The sequence below is a fragment of the Anguilla anguilla genome, chromosome 14, assembly GCF_013347855.1.
Source record: "Anguilla anguilla isolate fAngAng1 chromosome 14, fAngAng1.pri, whole genome shotgun sequence".
NCBI lineage: Eukaryota > Metazoa > Chordata > Actinopteri > Anguilliformes > Anguillidae > Anguilla > Anguilla anguilla.
In genome coordinates, this window is record NC_049214.1 from 23,254,669 (window position 1) to 23,277,124 (window position 22,456).

The 22,456-nt window shown below is 46.1% G+C and overlaps 1 protein-coding gene across 4 annotated transcripts; it reads right to left on the reverse strand.

Annotated features, from left to right (window-relative positions):
* Positions 1-638: 638 nt before the first annotated feature.
* Positions 639-21,513, reverse strand: pax8 (paired box 8). 4 transcript variants are annotated; one of them, XM_035390626.1, is made up of 13 exons: positions 21,344-21,513; positions 20,883-21,031; positions 15,381-15,504; positions 14,039-14,180; positions 12,820-13,017; positions 12,027-12,103; positions 10,003-10,128; positions 9,138-9,301; positions 8,379-8,499; positions 6,428-6,664; positions 5,909-6,010; positions 3,448-3,519; positions 639-2,628 (listed from the first exon to the last, which is right to left on the reverse strand). In XM_035390626.1, the coding sequence occupies exons 3-13, from the start codon at positions 15,448-15,450 to the stop codon at positions 2,558-2,560; spliced, it is 1,380 nt and encodes a 459-aa protein (XP_035246517.1). In that variant the 5' UTR covers positions 15,451-15,504; positions 20,883-21,031; positions 21,344-21,513; the 3' UTR covers positions 639-2,557. The 4 variants fall into 4 exon arrangements, with proteins under 4 accessions (XP_035246517.1, XP_035246516.1, XP_035246519.1 ...); XM_035390625.1 differs by having other exon boundaries at positions 14,039-14,204; XM_035390628.1 differs by lacking the exon at positions 15,381-15,504.
* Between the last annotated feature and the right edge of the window lie 943 nt (positions 21,514-22,456).

The following is a 22,456-nucleotide window of genomic DNA, read 5'->3' on the forward strand; positions in this document are numbered from 1 at the left end:
CTTATTTTCAAATTCAGTACCTGTTGTGCGTCCTTAAGCTGGGTCCCTACATACTGTTGGGAACCTGCAATGCAATACGCCGGGTTAGGCTTGTGGAAAAGGTCTTATTTTTCTGGACTTCACAAAATGTGTCCACATCCTTAGTCAAAACCAAAAAGGAGGATCATGTGGGAATTCGGTCCGAATGTAAGTAATCCCAAGTCGATACGGTGTTTAATTGCAATGCAGTATTTGGATGTTGTGTATTGTGGACAAGGCCTCTTTGAACCTCCTGGAGTGTTTTTTGAATCGATGACCCGCCCCCCCACATAAGACACGTTTAAATGGGAAATCCCAAATATAGCTTACAGAATATATCATTTGCATTAGAAAATATGCTGCAAACAACACTTCCTGTTGTCAAGCAATTTAATTATATTGAATAAACATACGGAAACGGAACCTTTTCACTTTTGACATGCTTTATTTAATTAAAATATTTCTTAGAAATAGCATATTTACATTCTCAATAATATTAATAACAATATAAGAAAAACAATGGTGCCATTGTTTTTTTAACAAAACAAAATTGCATGACACTGAATCCAGAACAGCCTTAGAAAGAGGTGGTTGTTTTGTTAAAAAATAACCTTTACTTGTTTTTTTTTTTTTTTGCATATTTGTCTCATTTGTCACCACCTTGCCTAGCTAAAAGGTCATCCTTGTAAGTAAAATTGCTTATCTCTCCCAAACGTTATTTGCCGTTTACACTGTATGCTGTACATATTGCCAAAAAAATAATGCACTTTTAACACAAGTCATGGGCCTCCTTGAATTCTGCGAAGGGAAAACGTGCGTGTGTGTGAGCACAGATTCTGTTATGGTAGCAGTTCCCACAGTGAACATTAACACTGTAGATTCAGACCAGAAACGAAACTGCAGCAGCGATTGTGTCTGTAGCGCCCACACACCGATCATCCTCGCTCTTCTTTTGCTCAGTCTTTTGTTCTGTTCTCGTACTATTTGTACTTAATATACTTTAGCGAGGAAGTGGCGTGTCAGAATCCGAAAATGATATTTGCCGTCGCACTGGGCGGTTTAGCGGTTAGAAAGGTTGGCTTTGTCCCCGAGGGATTGCGGGTTTGAGTCCCGGGCGGGGCAGCGAAAGTCTTTTAACTTGGAACTGCTTCAGCGAGCGTCGAAATGTCAGTCGCCCAGGGCCTTCTGCTGTGCAAATACAACGTGTAACGGTGGTGGTTTTATCGGCAACTTAAAGTATGAAATTCATTTTGACGGAGTCAAGGGGTGAATGTTGACTTTATAGCATGCAGATTTCTCACTACTGGCTCCCGCAGTAGTCGCCTGAATGTACCAGAAAACTGTAGAGAAAACACACACACTTACACGCACGCACACACACACACACTTACACACACACACACACACACACACACGTACACACACACACACGCAGGGATGGGGACGCTCACTTTATTGACAGACGGCCAAGAGAACGTAATCATTCCCCAGCTTTAGTTTCCGTTTGCCGCTGGAAGGGGTTCGACTCTCGCCCCTGGAGCAGAGGCATTGGCTGGCGAGGCGGGGGATTGCTGGGGGAACAGCTTGTAATCCTCCGTAACTCCAAAACTCCCGCTGTGACTGCGGGGGGCGGAGTTACACACCCCCCGCGTGGCGAAGTGTCTGAGGGGGATCATTATCGGGGGTGTGGGCTTTTACAGTCCCTCTGCCGTATGCAGATCTGCTGCCCACTTTTAGGCTTGCTTCTCCTGCGCTGAGACGTCCTTCCGCTGCTGCAACGAATGAAGAGTTTAACTGAGTCACACTGAGTCACAAGCGACAGGTTCTTGGCCAGCGTCTTTGGGGGAAACAAAAAAAAAAACCATAGTGACAGCAGAGCCAAGATGGCCGCCGCCGATCGCCGTCCGTCGAGGGATGGAGACCGTTTCAGTCAGCAGGGATGCAGCCGGGCTGCGCGCTGCAGCTTGAATGAATCCCTCCGTGATTTAAGCGGCCGTCATCCCCGTTGCCTTGGGCGGCCGCAGTAAAGCCGGCTCTGCAATGCCGCGTCGAGGGCTTTGGCCGCCCGGACGGCACTTAAGAGAGAGAGAGTCAGCCGCGCGGCGGTGCGGAGCGGAGTTATGGTTTCGGGGGTTTGAAAGTCGCTCTTAAAAAAACGCCAGGTGGGAAATGGCCGCCGGGTGGAAACGAGCGAGGCGCTTCACCTCAGGTTACCTGGCGGGAGCGCCTCGGTGAACGGGTTTCAGGACGAGGCGCGGTAAAGACCTAAGGGGATATATTGTGCAGGCTAATAAAAATTGGGGAGGTGACGCGAGGACTGCCGTCCGTCGACCTTCAGCCGGGGTTTGGCCTCCGAACGAGCTCTCGCGCTCTGGCACCTCTTGTGGTCCCGGCGACGGCTTCTTCCCTCTCCCGCTACCTCTCTGACAAAATGGCGGGTAAACAGCGGCAGACTTTCGCACTCGCTCCGTGATCGTACCCTTAGCCGGAAAACCTCCGGGTCTGTCCCCCCTGTCAGGGTGGGGCGTTTCCGCAGTTACTAAAGGTGGTCGTAGGCCGTGGCTGAGGAGGGAGCGGTCCGTGAGGCCGAGTTGTAGTAATAGGGTGAGCCTGCAGAGGGAGACAGAGAGGCGCTTGTTAGTCCACCACGCGCAACTGCTTCCCTGGAGACGGGCCTCCCATGTGACAGAGACAGTTCAGCCTCCTTATGTTTTTTAACACCTTATTCAGACGGGAAGAAGGCAGGGTGAGTTACAGATAGAGATGAGATCACAGTACAGGAAGTATGATTGAGGGGAATCGAACCCTTAGCCACCTGGGGGGGGGGGGGGTGGTTGGTATATGGGTTGAGATTCAGCTGCTCCAAGGTCTGTGCCACTGTGTTTTCTTTAATGGCAACACAAAACTTTTAGGATTACAGCAGGAATTAAGATGCCCCACAAAGTGACTAGAAAAAAGACTGCGTATAAGGTGTTTAAGAACCTACAGGCTGCATGTGTTTGGATCATACTGTGATGTAATAATGATGTAATGGTGATAAGTCAAGTAGTGCTGGACAATATGACCCATGACCCCAGTGATTTCAGTACATAGCTCTGGACGTGGAATGTTATTTTGCTTGTTGGCTCCATGGAATCCTGCCCCTAACGACTGGTTTCCAGGGGCGGAGTCATTTCCTAGTACAGGAGTCATGTGACGGAAGCTTGTGGCCAGTGTTCCATTATTTAGTGTTTAGAGTTGTGTGGGCTTGCGTGACCTGGGAGTCTGCTATAGTGTTTCAAGCACTTTGCGTTTCTTGCTGCATGAATATGTGTAGTAAATCCACTCATGATTTTCAGTGTCAGTCATTCAGACATGATTCACCCAGATCTGGCTGGGTTTCTTCAAAGCAGATTTTTTTTTTGGCACTGGTGTCCAGACTGAACTCACCCAGGATACTGGAGTTGCTGAACCTCCAAGCTTCACTGTATGGTGTGTAGGCCTGACCAGAGTAATCTGCTCCTGGAGACAGAAACAGATACTTACATATTAGTGTCTTACACACACACACACACACACACACACACATACACACATTCATGTCTTACACACACAAACACACACATCCATGTCTTACACACACACACACACACACACAAACACACATCAGTGTCTTACATACACACACACACTCACACATACATTCATTAGTTTCTTACACACACATACATTCCTTAGTGTCTTACACACACACATGCACACACACATTACTGTCTAAAACACACACACACACACAGAAACACACACACATTAGTGTCTTCCACACACACACACACACACACACACACACACACACATTAGGATCTTACACACACACACACACACTCACACATACATTAGTGTCTAAAACACACACAGATGCACACATACATTATTGTCTAAAACACACACACACACACACACACACACACACACACACACACACAATAGTGTCTTCCACACACATCTTACACACACACACACACACACATCCATGTCTTACACACACAAACTCAACCATACACCTTGGTGTTAACGCACACGTAAACCACACCTACGCAGGTAAAAAATCTGATACACACCCGCATGACCCTTCCTGACATTCGTTAGACGGTGAATATGGCGAATGAACGAATGGGGATTTATCTGTGCATCTGGACACCCTCGGACCGCGCGGCAGTCCTGAGGGGTGTGTCCAGACTAGACGTGCGCTTCACCGACGGGTTAGCCAACTGGTGAACCATTAATCCGACCGCGGTCCAGGTGGGAAGGGAGGAGGGGTGCGGGGGAGGAGGAGGGGGAGGGGGATGGGGGGAGGGGGGGGACCTCACGGCTCATTGGTGCTTTAGTCAGTCCCAGTTTCTCTCTTTAGCTCCACCGCCCCCCCCACCCCCACCCCCACCCCCACCCATTCTGCACTGTCCTCTCTGCCCCTCTCCCCACTTCCTCTCTCATCCGTTCATGGTGTCCCCTCCCGTTCTTTTTTTTAAACATTCCAGTATTTAATTGGTAATTACGAGGGGGGGGGGGGGATTGAATCCGTGCCTCACCCGCGGGCGCCCTCCCCCTCCCCCCCCCCCCCCCCCCCGGGAAGTAATTGTGTATGAGTGCTTCCCCACAACCGGCCCACCAGAAAAAATGATAAATCAGAGCCTCTCATTTCGCGCTTGGAAGGGCAGACTTCAAATAAAAAAAGAGAAGAGGCACATCACGCCCCCCTCCTCCCCACCCCCCTCTCCAGGGCCAGAGCTCACTGCCACCCCCAGCTGTCCTTTCACCAGGCCCCCCCCCCACACCCCCCCCCCCCCCACCCGGTCCCTATGGAGACGCGTGGTGCGCGCAGTGAGGCGGGGGGCAGCAGGGCGGAACCCCCCAGCTGGTGCTTTGTACCCCCCAGGGCCCTTATTCCCGGCGCACAGCTAGCGGTGGAGTGGGCTAGCCATTAACCCGCCTCTCCCTCCCGTTAATCACACTCCTCTCCTTCAGAGCGTCTTTTCTGCTCTCCCTCTTCTCCCCCTTTTCTTCCCCCCTTCCCTTCTGTTATTATTATTATCATTATTATTATTATTATCAAAAATATTAAGAACTAATTATCACGCTTGTTGTCTGTGGATTTATTCTGTGGGGATGGCTTAGTTTGTGTCATTGTGTGGTGTGGTTCTGTGGTGTTGATTATGTGGTGTTATTCTACGGTGTTGTTAATGCGCTTCTTCATCGTCCAGCAGGCTGGGCAAAGTGCGTCCTCCACAAACCCGATCACTGCTAGATTAAGCAGATTTATTTAAACGAGTCGGAATAAAGACGGCCTAATTGAGATCCCTAATTAGCCCAGTCCCGGGCATCAGTTTGGCTGTTTAACTTTACGGCGGTGAGAGAGAGAGAGAGAGAGAGACGTTTGCAAACCCGTCTTATTAAATCGTATACCCGTCAGGACCGGCTGGACTGTGTTTAACGCCTGTTACACTGCATGACAGAGGCGCACGCACAGAAGTGTTAATCACACTGAACGCTCAGTTACCTGCCTTACACTTCCAGCAACGCTGCTGAGAAGAGCGCCAAATACATTTACGCCGTCTACGTCCGTATAACGCCCATATAATCCAGGGGTACATATAATGCAGTTCAGCGATTCAATATTAATAATAACATTTTCAAGGTGTGATGAGTCACCCCCTGTCATTGTGATGGTGGTATTTGGTAAAAACCAAAAAAAAAAATGCTACGCTTGAAACAGGAAAATAAACTACACAATGCTTAAATGCTGCCAAGTGCATTCATCATTTTAAAAAAATTGTGGAGACTGTGATGATTCTAAATGTGGTTTTTTTTGGTGTTCTGGAGTAAAACCACGCGGGAGAATTCGGGCCCTTACCTGTCACCATGCCGGTGATGGCGGCAGAGGAGTAACCCGTCTGGCCACTGGAGGGGATGTGTGGGGGGTATCCGGGGAGGGTGGAGCTCACCATGTCCCGCCCTAAAGTGACAGACAGGTGCTATGAACCAATGGCCTCACAGGCCTCCAACCGTAAAGAAGCGCGGTCGGCACCGACGCTAAATTGTGCAGACAGTGCTTTTTACTGTATGATATCAGTGCAGACAGGAGAAGCTTCTTTTGTCATTAGTTAAACGTACTGCTTGGGCATCATTTCTGTCTGTTAAGCATTGGGTCTACATCATCACTGGCGGCCTGCGAAGACTGCAAAGATTTCTCCAAGATAATTAACTGTAGTCTGTTATTTTGTTGGATCAAGCAGTTGCCTTACTATAAGCGGTCAGTGGCAGTTTAGAGGCAAAGGTTACGATGATTCTGAGGATGTGCTTACTGCTCTAATGGAATCAAAGGAAAAGAAGATTAACCATGGCAATGAGGTTGTTCCAATGATGGGGTTACCTGCTAAGATTGGCTGGCTGGTGAACTGCCCGTAGACAGGAGCATGATGGGAGAATGAGTTGAAGGCATGCGAGAAATGGGAGGAGCCCCCGCAGCCGCCACCGATAGGGGCAGGGGCCGGGATTGGCTGCAGCTCCAGGAAGGCGGGGTTTGGCGCCACGTTTGGGGAGGGGCTGGAGCTAGTCGCCTCGGGGGACAGTTCCTGTTTCAGACAAAGTGGGAGGGGCCTGTGGGGGTCTGAGGGGACCGTGTGAGGGGGAGAGTGAGTGAGGAAATGAGACAAAAAAAAAAAGAAAAGTCATGCAGAGCTGTACATTTATCAAAGCAGACTCTGATTAGAGCTGGCAAAACAAACTGTGGAGAATGGATTCTGGGGTTACACTGTGGGAAAGGTATTGATGGGCTAATCGCAGATGACTCTTAACCCGCCCCTAAGGTCTAATTGGCTTGATGACGCTAATGACGCTTCTGTGACATGAACACGAGGGCCATTCACAGTGAGGTGTTAGACAGCGAAGAGGCTGTTAAAGATGGTAAACGGAACACGCGTTCCTTCGACAAAACGAAATATCAAAGGAAGGAGCGTTCCATATAATCCCAGAAAAGAAGGTTTGCGGCCCCCTCGTCTGGCTGCTGCCTGCTCCTCATACTGTTGTGATGGACGGAAAAAAAGCGGAAGTTCTGAGTCTGACAGATTCCTCACGGCATTCATACCATCCACTCTTCCTGATTTTTAACTATTACACCGGGCTGGCCAGCGGAGGACGGGCTCCCCCTCTGTGGCCGGGTTCCTCCCGAAACATCTTGCCATCGTTTGAGTTTCTTTATGCCCACCGGGGAGTTTTATTTACCCTCCCTTTTTGGGGGGTTCGGGCCTGGTTTTTCCCCCCAGGTTTCCTTTCCTTTGTTTTCTCTGTAAAGCGTGTTTCTGACAGAGTCACTGTAAAAAGCGCTGTATACATTTTTTGAAAAGTGCTGTACAAATAAATAAATGCTCTCCCTTGCTGGTACACGGGAGTACAGAAGGAAAGACAGACAGACAGAAACAAAGACATAGACAGACATAGACAGACAGTGCACACAGTCAGTCAGTCAGTCAGTCAGACAGACAGACAGACAGACAGACAGAGACACTCAGTCAGTCAGTCAGTCAGACAGACAGACACACAGACAGACAGAGACACACAGTCAGTCAGACAGACAGACAGACAGAGACACACAGTCAGTCAGTCAGTCAGACAGACAGAGACACACAGTCAGTCAGTCAGTCAGACAGACAGACAGAGACACACAGTCAGTCAGTCAGACAGACAGACAGACAGACACACAGAGACGCACAGTCAGTCAGTCAGTCAGACAGACAGACACACAGACACACAGACAGACTGCTATCATAGCTTCCTTTTCTGGGGCCCTCATTTACTTCTCTTTTATTGACGGCACACTGGCACCGCACACAAAGAAATGCATCTTGGGATATCGCCGTGTTCTTGGGTCTGTGGAGTTTGCAGGCTCAGCGGAATTTGTATTTGGGGTGTGACTGTCATCTCTGACCTGGTTAATATTTTATCATTTACAGAACATTCTTAAGTATGGCAATGCTAAGCACAAATTTAAACAGGAGGGACTAGAGGGATGGTCTAAGGCTCAGTTCAGAACATGGCATGAGTATTTTGTAAGTGAAGTAAATAAATGTTGAAATGTTTGGCAGTGTAGATTAGTGATCTGTAAATATGTATGATTTAATAAAGTATTAAAAGCGCACAGGATCCAAGTGTGTGATTGATGGCTTCTAATGAGTTTATTTTTTACTTCACCAAATGCTTCTGCCGAACATTTCAGAAGCACCACTGTTTTATCTCTCAGTAAGTCCCCTGACTCTTGGATATGTTGCTAGGCGCCCCAAACCAAATTTGGCCCTTCAGTCTTTTTTTTTTTTGTGTCCCCTTACCGGTCACTACAGCGTAGCCCTGGTGCGCGGTCAGGTTCCGACCAATGGCGGCGCTCGATGCTGAGAGGCCGACTTTCCCCTCTTCCAGGGTTCCGTTGATGAGCGAGAGAGAATACAGAGCCTGAGGATGAGCAAGAAAGAGGTGCATTGTGGGTCAGACTGTAGTTTCTGTTTCTGTACTACAGTTTTAATTTACAAGAATTTATACAGATTACGCACAGTCAGTTTAAAGTTCTGTGCGAAGTGCATAATGGAATTGGACAGTACACACATAAAATATGCGTAAGTTCTCAATTTGGGGATACTAGCTAGTGACCTTGAGCGTATGATACTCAAATACAAACAATGAATTCTAGTTGTTGCTTAAACATAGCATGTGGAGCTCGCTCAAATCACACAGCTTCACTTCTCAGTATAAATGCTCCCTTCGTGGGTTTTGGTAGAGTTTTGGTTCCTAGTTTGACTTAGCATATGCTAGGTCAGAGTAATGTTTACTCTGTGAACTGAACTTAATGTGTTCATGGCAATGAATAACTATCACAAAATTAGTATTGTACCTTATCGGACCTGTGTTTTTGTAGTGACCTTCGGTATTCACTTATTGTACGTTGCTTTGGATAAAAGCGTCTGCCTGATAAATGTAATGTAATGGTAGAGCAGAAGCTGTGATTTTTAGCGGTCGGAGGTGAGTTTGCGCGGACGCTGAAACGGAGACGTCGCAGGCGCCCTGAGCGTCTGGGCGAGGAGTCGGTTGCGCACCTGCTCGGTCTTCCCGGGGGGGACGAAGGCGTCGGAGGGGTAGTGGGGGCGCTCGAACCCGCAGTCCAGGTGCTGGGAGGGGAAGTGCTCCGGGCGGAGCTGCTTCCTGGGGCCGCCCCCGCTGCCCTGCGAGTCGATGCTGTGCCGGCAGCTCTCCTGGTCGCCTGGCAACGGCGGGCGGGCGGGTGGGGGAGAGAGAGAGAGAGGGAAGATTTAATTTCGGATGAGAAGGTGCTTGGTTTTGGATTTTAGAAGGGGGGTTTAATCACTGGGTGCAGCGCGGGCTCCGGGCAGCCCAAGGTTATGAGATTGTGCGTGCGTAAGCGAGCAGGGAAGCCGGGGTCCCGTTCTGTATCGCGGCTCGGGCACCGAACCCGTGACCGTGCCAACGGAGGCCGGCAGAATGGCAGCGTGGCGCATAATCGAACCGCAGAATGGCAGCGGAGGACTTGTGTGATTAACTGGGGGTGGGGTGGGGGTGGGGCAGAGGGGTGCAGCGGGCTGTGCTGTGTTGGGCTTGGAAGGGGTGGTGGTGGGGGGGAGGGGGCACTGCGTTGGGTTTGGGAGGGGCATGCGGGGCGGGGGGGCACGATGTTGGGCTGGAGTGTGGGGGGCGCAATGTTGTGCTGGGGGTGCTGTGTTAGGCTGGGAGGGGTGCAACTGGGGGTGTTGGGGGGCATGGCATTGGGCTGGGGCAAGGTGGAGGGGTGCAGTGTTGTGTTGGGCTGGGAGGGCATTTGGCTCGGGGTGGTGGGTGCAGGGGGTGCTGGGGTGCGGTGTTGGGCTGGGGCGCGGTGGAGGGGATTAGGTGTTGGGCTGGGGGTGGCAGGAGGTGCTGGGGGGTGGGGTGGGGGGGGTTACTCACTGTCGTCGTGGCTCCTCTTGCTCTCGGCTCCAGCCTGTGGGAGCCCCAGCAGGCCACTGATAGAGTACGTGGAGCCCAGAGAGTCCGAATGGGGAGACTCTGGAGGGGTGACTGCCGAACTGGGGACTGAGAGAGAGAGAGAGGGAGGGAGGGAGAGAGAGAGAGAGAGGGAGGAAGAGAGAGAGAGAGAGGGAGAGGGAGGGAGGGAGGGAGAGGGAGAGGGAGAGAGAGAGAGAGAGAGAAAGAAAGAGGGAGGGAGGGAGGGAGTGAGGGTGAGGGGGAGGGGGAGAGGGAGCGAGAGGGAGAGAAGGAGGGAGGGAGGGAGAGAGAGAGAGAGGGAGGGAGGGAGAGAGAGAGAGGGAGGGAGGGAGGGAGGGAGGGAGTGAGGGGTGAGGGGGAGGGGGAAGGGGAGAGGGAGCGAGAGGGAGAGAAGGAGGGAGGGAGAGAGAGAGAGAGAGGGAGGGAGAGAGAGAGGGAGGGAGGGAGTGAGGGTGAGGGGGAGGGGGAGGGGGAGGGGGAGAGGGAGCGGGAGCGAGAGGGAGAGAAGGAGGGAGGGAGAGAGAGAGAGAAGGCACTGTCAATCGACCTGTCGTTATAGCGGCCCCCATCCCCTATCGTACTCCAGGGGAGTGCTGGGTATTGTGGTTCCGCTTCACTGGGCCTCGCAGCTCATGAACTCTGGAGTAAGAGCTGCGCTCTCCACTTCTGTTCATCATTCAGAGCGACTGGCGCTCGTACTGATCTCCCGAGCTCTCGGCTAACGCCAACTGCACTGGCAGTGATCAATGGAGAAGATGAGAGGGGGAGATGGAGAGACTCCTAGCTGAGGGTCTTTTATTAGCCAACCCTTTATTAAGCTTCATAAAAACTTTGCACCCATAAATCACTTTACATTATAAGACCAGCTTTGATGGATAAATAACAATTTAAAACATAACAAACTTGCAGAAAACATCAAAAAATAAGGACGGTGCACCACAATACCAACAATGCATTTCACCTCAACGTACACATTAATGAATCTGTCAAAATCACTTGTTCATCTGTAGAATTTGAAATCAAGTGCCATTGTAACATTCCTGAAAATAAAAGCACTGCATCACGTTCCCGAATGCGCTCTATTCTGTTTTTCCTGGTGATGGGTAAATTGCCATTTTCGCTTGGCCTGAGATGCAGTTAAGAAGTTGACGTTTATTTCTCCACTTTTGACAGTACCCGTAACTCATGATAAACCAAAGTTTGGAACAAAAAAACATCTCCAAACAACCACCAGATTTGTTCCCTCAAACAGTAAAAGAACAATTGCTTAAACTTTGAACATTGCAAAAACCAAGGAAAAGCAGTTTTTTTTCCTAGGTCTACAGTAAATAACTGTTCATAAATGTCATCTGGATTTAACTCTGAAACAGAAGCAATGACTGCTGCATCGCCATGCAAAGTTCTCCACTGCCAACCGTCAGCTTTTTTTAATGGTACTTTGTAAAGTGACCTTCATGAGGGTTTCACATCACCACATCCTAAATGAGAGAGAGAGATGGAGAGAGAGAGAGAGAGAGAGAGATATGGAGAGAAGGAGAGTAGCAGGGAGGGACTCACCGAGGAGGACAGAGAGAGAGAGACAGAAGGAGAGAGACGGAGAGAGACAAAGAGAGAGCGAAGGAGAGAGATACAGAGACAAGACAGACAAACTGAGAAGGAGAGAGACAGAGTGAGAATAGAGACACACAGAGAGATACGAGAAGGAGAGTAGCAGGGAGGGACTCACCGAGGGACATATAGAGAGATGGAGAGAGAGAGAGAGAAGGAGAGAGGCATAGAGAGGTGAAGAGAGAGAGAAAGAGTGAGAGAGACAGAAGGAGAGAGACATAGAGAGGCTGGGTGAGAGAGAGAAAGAGAGAGAGAGAGGGGCGAAGAGACAGTGGTGGGGAGGGACTCACTGAGGGACATAGAGAAAGACAGAGAGAGAGAGAAGGAGAGATGCAGAGAGAGGCAGAGAGAGAGAGACGGTGGTGGGGAGGACTCACTGAGCACGTGTCCTGGACTGAGGCCCTTCCCCTCCAGCGGCAGGTTGAACGGCTGCTGCACTTTGGTCCTGATGATCCTGTGACAGGGAGGCCAGGATCACAGTCAGCGTTTACTCATCTGTCCACACATCTTTAATACCGCTGCACAACTCTGACTCCACACACTGACGCACAGTTAAAATACTAAGATCAAATGCACTCTACCAGAGTAAATTCTACTCTGAGTTGATTTAACACTGTAATGTGCACCTGCCACTATTACTTAATTTCATTTGACTAAAATTGTATCTTGCATCAATCTTATATTGTCCATTAATACTGTCCAACATTAACCGAGGCATTCCAGGGTCTGCATCTTTCTCAACTTTACAAAAGGTGTGCCCCACTCTGGATTCAAACCTGCAACCCTCTGGTCACACAGTAAAAATGTGTACTGTTAATTCAACTCTAACAAGTGTTAATCCAACTCTTAACAAATAACATTTGTTCCCACTCTGGAATGTTAACAGCTGAATTAACACTTGTTAGAGTTGAATTAACACTGGACATTTTGCTGTGTGGAATTTGGCAGTAATGTGTAATGTGGGCTCATTAGCTGCATGCTGTTGATGGGTGTGGACAGGGCGGGGTGGGGCTGGGATGGCTGGGCGGGGGCTGGGTGGGGCTGGGATAGGGTGGGCGGGGCTGGGCTGGGCTGGGTGGGGCTGGGACAGGGTGGGCGGAGCTGGGCTGGGCTGGGTGGGGCTGGGACAGGGCGGGGTGGGGCTGGGATGGCTGGGCGGGGGCACGGTACCTGTTGATGGAGCTGACGCTGGGCACGGTGTCGCTGTCGCACACCCCCTCCGCCAGCAGCCTGTCTCGAATCTCCCAGGCGAACATGGTGGGGTTCTGCCGCTTGTACTCCCCGATCTTCTCCACCACCTTGGGCGTGGCCACCTTGGGCTTGGAACCGCCAATCACCCCCGGCTTGATGCTACCCGTCTCATAATACCTGCAGAGAGAGAGAGAGATGGAGGGAGAGAAAAAGACAGAGTGGGGCAGAGAGAGAGAGAGAGATGGAGGGAGAGAAAAAGACAGAGTGGGGCAGAGAGAGAGTGAGAGAGACAGTGAGAGGAAGAGGAGCGGAGAGAGGGATGAAAGGAAAGAAAGCCTTTAATTGATTGCTTTTCTCCTTCTGAAACTGATTTGAAAGCATTGGTGTTCAGGAGCAGATGGAGAGGTGTACAGTACCTGTGTTTAATAAACAGTGGATTTGCTCTACTGTGTGCCAGTGCTTTGTGAATATGGCGTAAGTATAATATGAGTATGCAGTGTACACTGGATGTATACTACATCCAAGTGTGCGGTACAGGGAATTTGCTCTTTATTACTGTGGCCAGATCTCTTTTGAAAAAATAGATTTTTATATCGGTGCATTTAAAAACCAGTGCATTAGTTTGCAGTGTAGCGGATTTGTGCAGTGTGCGTGGTGTATAGGGAATCACAGTGCGTGGCATGTTGTGTGTACGCAGTGCGTGGTGCGTAGCGCGTGCACAGCATGTGGCGTGTGGTGTGGTGTGTAGTGCGTACACAGGGTATGGTGTGTAGTGTGTACGCAGTGCATGGTGTGTGGTGTGTAGCGGGTACACGGTATGGCGTGTAGTGTGTGCGCAGCGAGTGGTGTATAGAGTGTACGCAGTGTGTAACGTGTAGCATGTGTGCAGCGCGTGGTGTGTAGTGTATACGCAGCGTGTAGCGCGTAGTGCAGCATGTAGCGTGTGCGCAGCGCATAGTGTGTAGTGTATACGCAGCGTGTAGCGCGTAGTGTAGCGTGTAGCGTGTGCGCAGCGCGTGGTGTGTAGTGTATACGCAGCGTGTAGCGCGTAGTGTAGCATGTAGCGTGTGCGCAGCGCGTGGTGTGTAGTGTATACGCAGCGTGTAGCGCGTAGTGTAGCGTGTAGCGTGTGCGCAGCGCGTGGTGTGTAGCGTATACGCAGCGTGTAGCGTAGCGTGTGAGCTCGCGGCGCGCTCACCGGCCCAGGATCTTGCTGACGCAGCCGTGGCTGACCCTCAGTTGGCGGGAGATGTCGCAGGGGCGGATGCCCTGGTGCGCCATGTCCACGATGCGCTGCCGGATCATCTCCGGGAGAGGCCGTCCGTTCACAAACATGCCGCCTAGTTGGTTAAGACCCCCATGGCCTGGGGGGGGGGGGAGAGATGAACACACATGAATCTCACGGAAAAGGGGTGGGGGGGGGGACACACATCGGGACACTGCGGGGGGGGGGACACCGCGGGGGGACCGGGGGGAATAGGCACTTCCCCTCAGCCTTAAAGCCTGCAGAAAGGGGCAGCAAAACAAAAAATGACACCAAATATGCCACGTGCCTAGAGCTCAACTGCAATTACATCATCCTGTCATTGGTCTAAATTTAAGATTTCAGTGGGAATACATTTACAATAACCAAATGTAGCTTACCTGTGTATATATATATATATGCTATATTTAATCTTTAATATTCCATTCAGCCTCGATGTACATCAGATATAGAGAATTTTCTATGTTTAATTTGAACATATAGAATTATGCTTCACTGGTCATTGTAAAACCTACTTTAATGTTCCCCATTTAAAACGTTGCGCTAAGGCGTTGACTATTATCTTATTATTTTATGGTTGTAACTCCCATGAAGTTAATGTCCTCGTGCTGTAAGATTCTTTTCTTAAGATAATTACCTGAATCTCAAAATCGCTTTAGAGCTCGTCTCTACCTTTTTTTAGTTTATTTATTTGTTCAGGTGAGAGTATGACAGTGAATCCCAGGGAAAGTTCTGGAATCAGACCATTTAATGGCGTTCATAAGGCAGATGTCTCGATGGCAGCGGCAGTTTTATTTTAGCTGAGAATAACCTGTGATGCAAAATAATGTCATTGCTATATTTGCGGTGCTCTTCTGTGCATGCCATCCGCCTAGTAGCCATCCACACAAGCCACACAGACATAAGACTTCCAGTCCCTTTCCAATGTCTCCTTGAGTGTTTGGAATTGTGGGTGCTTGGGAATATAAGAACAGCACAGTTTATTAATTTTAATATGTAAGGCATTAGATTCAGAGGATATTGGCTTTGACCTGACGAATTAACTTGAAGCACAATTCGTGTTTTCTTCTATATTTCATAAACTTTGGTGGAAAATGCTTAATCTTTTCTAACAAATTAATATGCTTTGTAGGCTATCAGTTATAAATATTTTTTATATAACATCAAGAATTGTCTGCGAGAATCTACAAGACCTGTAATAAACTGCAATAATAATAAAAAAAGAAGCAAAACATCCAAAAGCATTTTTATAAAAGTGAAAAGTAAGGCAACTGACCAATCATGTCGGATCTAGCGAGAATTTTGACGGCCTCTGGTCTAGACAGCTCTGCGCATGTCTTCCACATTCTACAAGTTGCGCGTTTCCGGCTCTGATCCCTAGATCCCGTTTTCCTGGATTCCTATGGGAACACAGAAGGAGGGGTTTCAGCAGGTAAGCCTGCTTCCGTCGATTTGACCCCGAAAACCCGGCATGCTCCACCCCAATTGCAAACACTCAATCACGGTCTAACTGGGCGGGAAAGAGCGGGATTTAATTCTTGCTAAGCCACCGAACAATTGCAGATTTATTACAATTATTAGAACTTCCTCGTCCACAAATGTGCACAGAATTATTTTAGATAGGCCTAACATTTGAACTTAAAAATGCACTTTTCAGTAGATTTTGGTACGTTTGTGTCTGACTAGATTTAATTTTGTATTGAATAAATAAAGGGGGTATATGTATTTTAACTGATATATATGTATTTCTATTCTTGTGGGTTACATGTTCATGCTGGAACTGTAGTGAAACGTCTGAGCCTTTCAATTTCTTGAAATGCCTGACACTTGAAAACTATATATTGATTTTTTTAGCTGTGTATTTGAAGAGTTACTTTTTAAAATATGCTTCACTGTTTATTCTGACACGTGCATTGCTGTCTAGTTAAGCTATTGCTTGTTTACCTTGGATGAGTAAATTGAATCTGACAGACTTTTTATCATCTAGTATCTTTTTTTTTTTTTTTTTGCGTGCGCTTGCATGCTTTCCGTGTTTGTCCTCGCGCCTAGCAGGTTTCGGTGCCTCGCTCTAAACGGTGTTAAATTAAGTCTTGTAACTTTGTCGGCTGGTAAGAACCGTATAAGGAGCCTGCCCTGACTTTTATTAATCTCAGTGTAAATCATTTACTTCTTCCAAAGCTAAAGCTTGCACAACCTTTCCATTAACTCGTGCATGGGTTTAGTTTTTACCTTGCTTGCAGCGATATCCATACATGGCTATGTGGACTCTAATGTTTGGGCATTGACCGTCGAACTAGAATAGCTCTCCGACTTTTGTTGTATAGCCTAATATTTCATACATATTGAGTTGCCTATTTCTTATACAGCATTAATTAAAGCGTAAATGAAAGCTTTTTTTCTATCTCGCTGTGGAAAGGAAACTCAAATCTGATAACCCGAAACCGGATTGGTTATTTTATATTACCACGGAACTGCCAGGGGTCTCCGCGGTTTGCATCAGTGACTCCCTGAAGAGGATCCTGATTTTTAATTTAACCCATTCATTTACTTCTCTTCACGTTCCCCGCCTCCTTCTCTTATTTTCTTTTACTTCATTTGCACATCAGACGAGAACCATGCACGGACTGTCCGGACACACACACACACAAGCACAGTGGAAGCCTGTTATTATGTTGCGTGACATATGGTGTTATAACAGTTGTGGTGTAACTATTAATAAGCTGATAGCTGCACTTCTTACATTGCATGTGCTGTGTTGACAACTGCTTAGTTTTTCCAGTGCTTTTATTAAACTTCACATGACATTTAGATTTGCGTGTTTTGCGAAAACAAAGCCACTTTGCAGTATGAGCGAAACGGACAGAGATGGGTGCACTCCCTGCCTACTAGAATAGGTCCAGCTAAAACGTGCTTAGGAGATGTTCATTTAGACCACGTGGGAGTGAATGCAAACGTTTGCACCAATACATCAAGGACCAAACGACTCCTCTGTTGTACCGTTCTATCACTAATAAATATAAGCCTACATCTTTTCAGGAAGTATTTTAATGACTATATCACGCTTCGCTTCACTCTTAAACACTAAATCTAAAAGCAATTTGAGTCTCCGGAATTGATTCTATACAGATTATTTTAAATATTCCTTCGGAGAAATTAATGTGTGCCCAGTCACTCAGGAAGGCTTTGGTTCTGTTGAACTCTCCGGACTCGCCAAACTGTCAAATAATACATTTTATTAATGTGGGCAGAAGCCCTATAGTTTATCCGCCCCTTCCAACGAATAAATAGCCCAATACGAGAAAAATATCATTCATTTTAAACTAGAATGCTTTGGCGATGTAAAGCAGTGAAAGTCACGCTTCCGCAGAGAAAATTGAACCGTATAGAATATGAAAAAGAAGTAGCCTAATTAAAATATTGACTTTTGGCTATAAATTAAAACGGTTGCGGGATAGGACAAACTGAGGTGTTGCCTTTGAACTTTATGTAGGCCTGACCTATAAATAGTAACCGTCAGCAAAATACACGTAAAAAAGGTGGCCTTATATATTCGAAATCACGTTTGTGTACCTACATTGCGTTTCGGCTTGAAGTGTGCAGTTCTCATCGAGTTGCCTGGCACTTGTGATAACCTTATATTTATAGTTGTAACTAATTCGAAGTCTTTGTAAAAAAAAAAAAAAAAAGTATTCTTGTTGTCCTTATTATTGTTAATAACTGATGTTACGAATAGTAATGAATATAATTTATTATTATTACGTTAAAGTGTGACTATCTGAGTACAGAATGGAAATTGGTAGGCTGGTTCAAAAATGTATTATTATTTATTTGTTGTTGTTTTGTTTTTGTTTTGCGAAGTAAACTCAGACATGCTTCGTTTTTCAGCCAAAGCAAAAATAATATTGTGGAAAGGACGGGCTCGTTGTACTGTCTGAGTGACCGGAGTGACGAGGAGTCAGATGCTGTGCCAGCGCTCTGTACTTCGAATTTTACAGCGCCAAGCCTTGCATTTCCCTTACAAAATGCGTTTTGTTGATTTTGGAAAAGGCCAACATGTTGTGAAACATAGGCTACTTATATGACATATGAACTGTCATTCAAAAACGAAAAATTGAAACGCTGGAGGGCTGAATGAGGGCTGGATTGACATAAGGCTACTTAAGGATTTCGAAGTCGACGATATTTTAGGAAAAATACCTGACTGTAGTGTATTAGCCTGTTCAGTAGGCCTATTTGGATTGTTTAATAATATATTTATTGCACTTTGTCATTTTTTATTTTTTATTTATTTTTTTTGCCGCATTTACAATAACCTGATTTTATGGAAACCAGAAAGAAAATGTGCCAGAATTTTATACAGGCTAATCATATAGCCTATTTGAATTGATCGGTTCGCACTGAAAGGTTGCGTCGGGAGCTCATTGACCTCATCAGCGAAGTTTGACTAAACATTTTGTTTTTTTTCTGTGCCAAAATATCTTGGTAACTTTTTTATTTAAAATTCCATTTACTGTAGCCCAGCCATCCATAACATTTTAGCCTTCTGGAACCACGTCTTCATATGTAGCCTGCTAGAATTAACTGCATCTTAAATTATTTGTGCATTCCAGTCCATTCTGTTAATAGCCCATTACTTTGGTACAGAATTAAATAATGAACGACTGAGTCAATGCATGCGATGATCTTAAATCAGAGCAATGGTGAGCAATGGAATAATATATATATATATATATATCTACATTTTAGTTATTAGTAAGTCCAGTTAATGCAAGAGTGTACCGACATTCATGGTGAGGATTGTTTAAAATACATTACGCATCATAACCTGTCAGAATGAAACTTTTTTTTTCGTGCAGTTACACCCACGTTTAACCTACAGCTCAAACTACTTCTCGCGTCTCTTCACCGAATTGCACCGAGTTAAAACAATTGGTTCACTGTTTCCCTGTTCATCGAATCCGTAGAAATCGTTTCCATAAATACACCTATACAATTGATTTAGTCGCCTAACTTATTTTTATACGAGAAAAAAAATTGCATGTACCGATAATGTACCCAAAAATGTCACTTCCTACTTACGATGCAACGAAGAGGTGAATGAATAGCTAGTGTGCGTCACAAGAGAAGATATACGGGAAAATGGCTCGCCTTAAAAACATAAACAAGTAACACCATACACCCAAATGGAGACGTCCCTGTCGATCAATCAGTGTCGCAATTAAAGTGACAAAGACCATCAGATACAGATCTATTTCTGATCTTTCACAATTTACCAAAAAACGAACCACCAATTAACTTTCAGGAGAGGCCATGCCTCTCAGGAAACGCTCTTTGTCAGAAGAATCTGAAAAGATAGTAAAACCATCTTTCCTGACAAATTTACCACCCACATTAGAATTAGCGCGCAATTGTTCTCAACCTCGGGGGTTGAACCTCGCAGTATTGTTTGTGTTCAGTCGACAGCTTGGTCTCTCATTGCGACCCCTTGTTCAATTCGTTTATTACAGGTCTGTTAGATAATTTCGAACATTACACTGACATGTTGATGGAATGTGACACAATGCCCAGGAAAAAAAGCTGCATTTCAGTCAGGAAAATTGACTGGCCTGTACACTGAATGAAAGTTACTGACAATTTAACCACATTTCTGGAATAGCCTATCTGTCCGTTCCAAAAGTCTTGCGTTTTTTTAGCTAGAAGTTTTAAATACCATTCAACGACATTGTGAAATTTTGTGGACAGAGCTGCAATCTTCCGTTAACAGAACATTTATCTTTTTCAATATAAACACCGCACGTTTGCATCAGGCCTATCACAAGACAATTTTGTTTTTGAATTACATATATCATACAAACTGTTCTCGTTCCATTCGTACAGAACACACCGTTAAATTATTTAATTAAATTTCACATATTGCTAATTCCAATTCAGAATCAGCGAAACTTAAATGTGTTCTCTAGATCTTAATTTATCATTTATTGGTGATATTCGCTCCCTGGGCTTGTGTCGTTTTTATTTTATGCACCGTCTCGTATGGCATCGACTCGGAATTTTAAATGAGAATTCAGATATAGCCTACTCTTCTAATTACAATAAAACAACGCAACTGTATAGACCTAGCTGACGGATGTTTTCTCTAAATCGCAATATCCATACCAATGTCAATTAAAAAATGGATAGCAAAACTCCCGTGCTGGCAATAATTTATTTATTTATTTTTAGATGGCCATTATAATCAGTGTTATTGAAGAGAGAAGTTTAATGAGTCGGTACTTCGGGGCATAAGAGTAAAATATAACCTTTCGGTCTGTGTGAAATCAATGAAGCGCTTACGGAAAGCCATTACCAGATGAATTCACTAGCCTGCGTTACATTTTTCGAATTATAATTATGCTTGTCTGGCCAGGTCTTTTACGGACAAAGGTGATTCAATATCTGTCCTTAACGTTGACCATCAATTAAAATCGATAATTACTGTTTTTGTTCATCATCTGAAATTATGAAACAAACACTTTTTGAAGGGTTCAGCAATCACTAACGACTCGCCAAACTCAGTTTGGAGAAGAAAATGTGTAGCACTTGTGTTTACAAATGCTGGTTGATCACCGACCAAAGTATAGCCTATAACATGAATAATTTACATTATAATGAGAATATTATTTATTAATTTGTTCAGTACGCACACTCACACACAAACACAGAGAGCGAGAGAGAGAGAAAGAGAGAGAGATGAACAGAATCGCCATGTGTAAAAATGTGAAGTGGGTAGATTCTGTACCTCGTCTTGTAGTGCTGGACATTGTCCTCTGGATTCGGCTGTAGTGTTTCTCCGTCCCCGCTCCGTTGTCTGCGAGTTAACTGTGTTAACTGTGTTTTAAGTCCATGAAGACTGTGCCCAGTGTAAACTGTCCTTGTGCGCAAATTAATCTGCGAAAGGACACACTGTTATGGTCAAGGCTGGACTCGGTAAATTAAAAATATTATCTAACGAAACCACTGAAGTATACGTATTTAATTCCATGTCATATGTATATTTTATCTTAAGACATAAGTTTTATACAGACCGATGAGAATAATTATGGTTTGTTAAGTTACTTATTATTCCCAGGTGCTACTACCCACGATATTATTTTCCTTTTGTTTCTATTGCTTTCCCCCTCGTCATGACCCACGTAGAGTGCACCTAATCAGTTTTGCATATACCTCTGTCCTACTATAGTTATTTGTATGCCCATTTACCTGCGCTGTGTGGAAACAGAAACGTAGATGTCCTTGTATTATCCAACGTCACTCAGAAAAGCGTTCAAAATACGTCTTGCCCAGCGCCTTATTTGACAACATCTACGCGTCTGAACAGCATTTACGGTAACTGAAGCCTTCGTAATCGTCATCAGCTTTAAATGCCTGTAATCAGCTGCCAGTGTTAACCGCGATTTTAACACTCCGGCGGACTGGCCGGGGAGACAGGGCGCTGTTGTCATTGGATGATGGATGCTGGGCAGGCGTGGTGTAAACCCAACAGAGGCGTGGTCATTGAAAAGGGGGTGTGGCTCCGATGAAGCCACATGGGTGAATCATTTTTGATCGCTGTCATCCTTTCTCCAGTAATTCACGGGGCAACTCCGGATCTTTGGTTGTTTTCATTAGACCCAAACAACATCCGTGCATTGAAGTGATAGTCAATATGATCTCTCGCAAAGTCAGTATGAAGATTTGATGGTCAACGTACGCTGTTTACCCGAAAGTTGTCCAAACATATGCTTCGCATGTTATGGGTTTAGTTTTAGTTTGACGTTATGTGGAACTTGGTTTAATATGCACGAGTTGTCATCTATACAATACCTCAATCAAGGAGATTTATAAGTCGAGGCCTTTAGTCCATGAGAGCTGTTGGCTGAACTCATTGCCGCAGAATAACTGTTTGGCCTTATCCCTACACCTTTTTGTTGCCAGCTGACGCGAATGAAACATAGACATACTTTTAAAAAAAGACAAGAAGGCTTTAAATCAGTGCAACTCAGTATTCCCTCATTACTGAAACACAAGAATTCCCATGCAGTATAAACCGACCGAAAATAGCTAGGCTACTCTGTGTTGGATTTATTCATTGTTAGACACAATTCAAAATGTCACGTTTCTCAACATGAGGGAAAGGCGTCTTACGAATCCTACTTAGCCGAGAGTGCGGAAGCGGACAATTCTTGGTCCATTTGACATAATTAGATGAGCTAACTCTTGTGTGAAACTCGGAAATAACAAGGCTCAGGCAGAAATACACACGGAGCTGGTTACTGTTGACGAGAAATACTAAAGATTCTGCACTGGTGTTCGCAATACATTTATAAGTCGTTG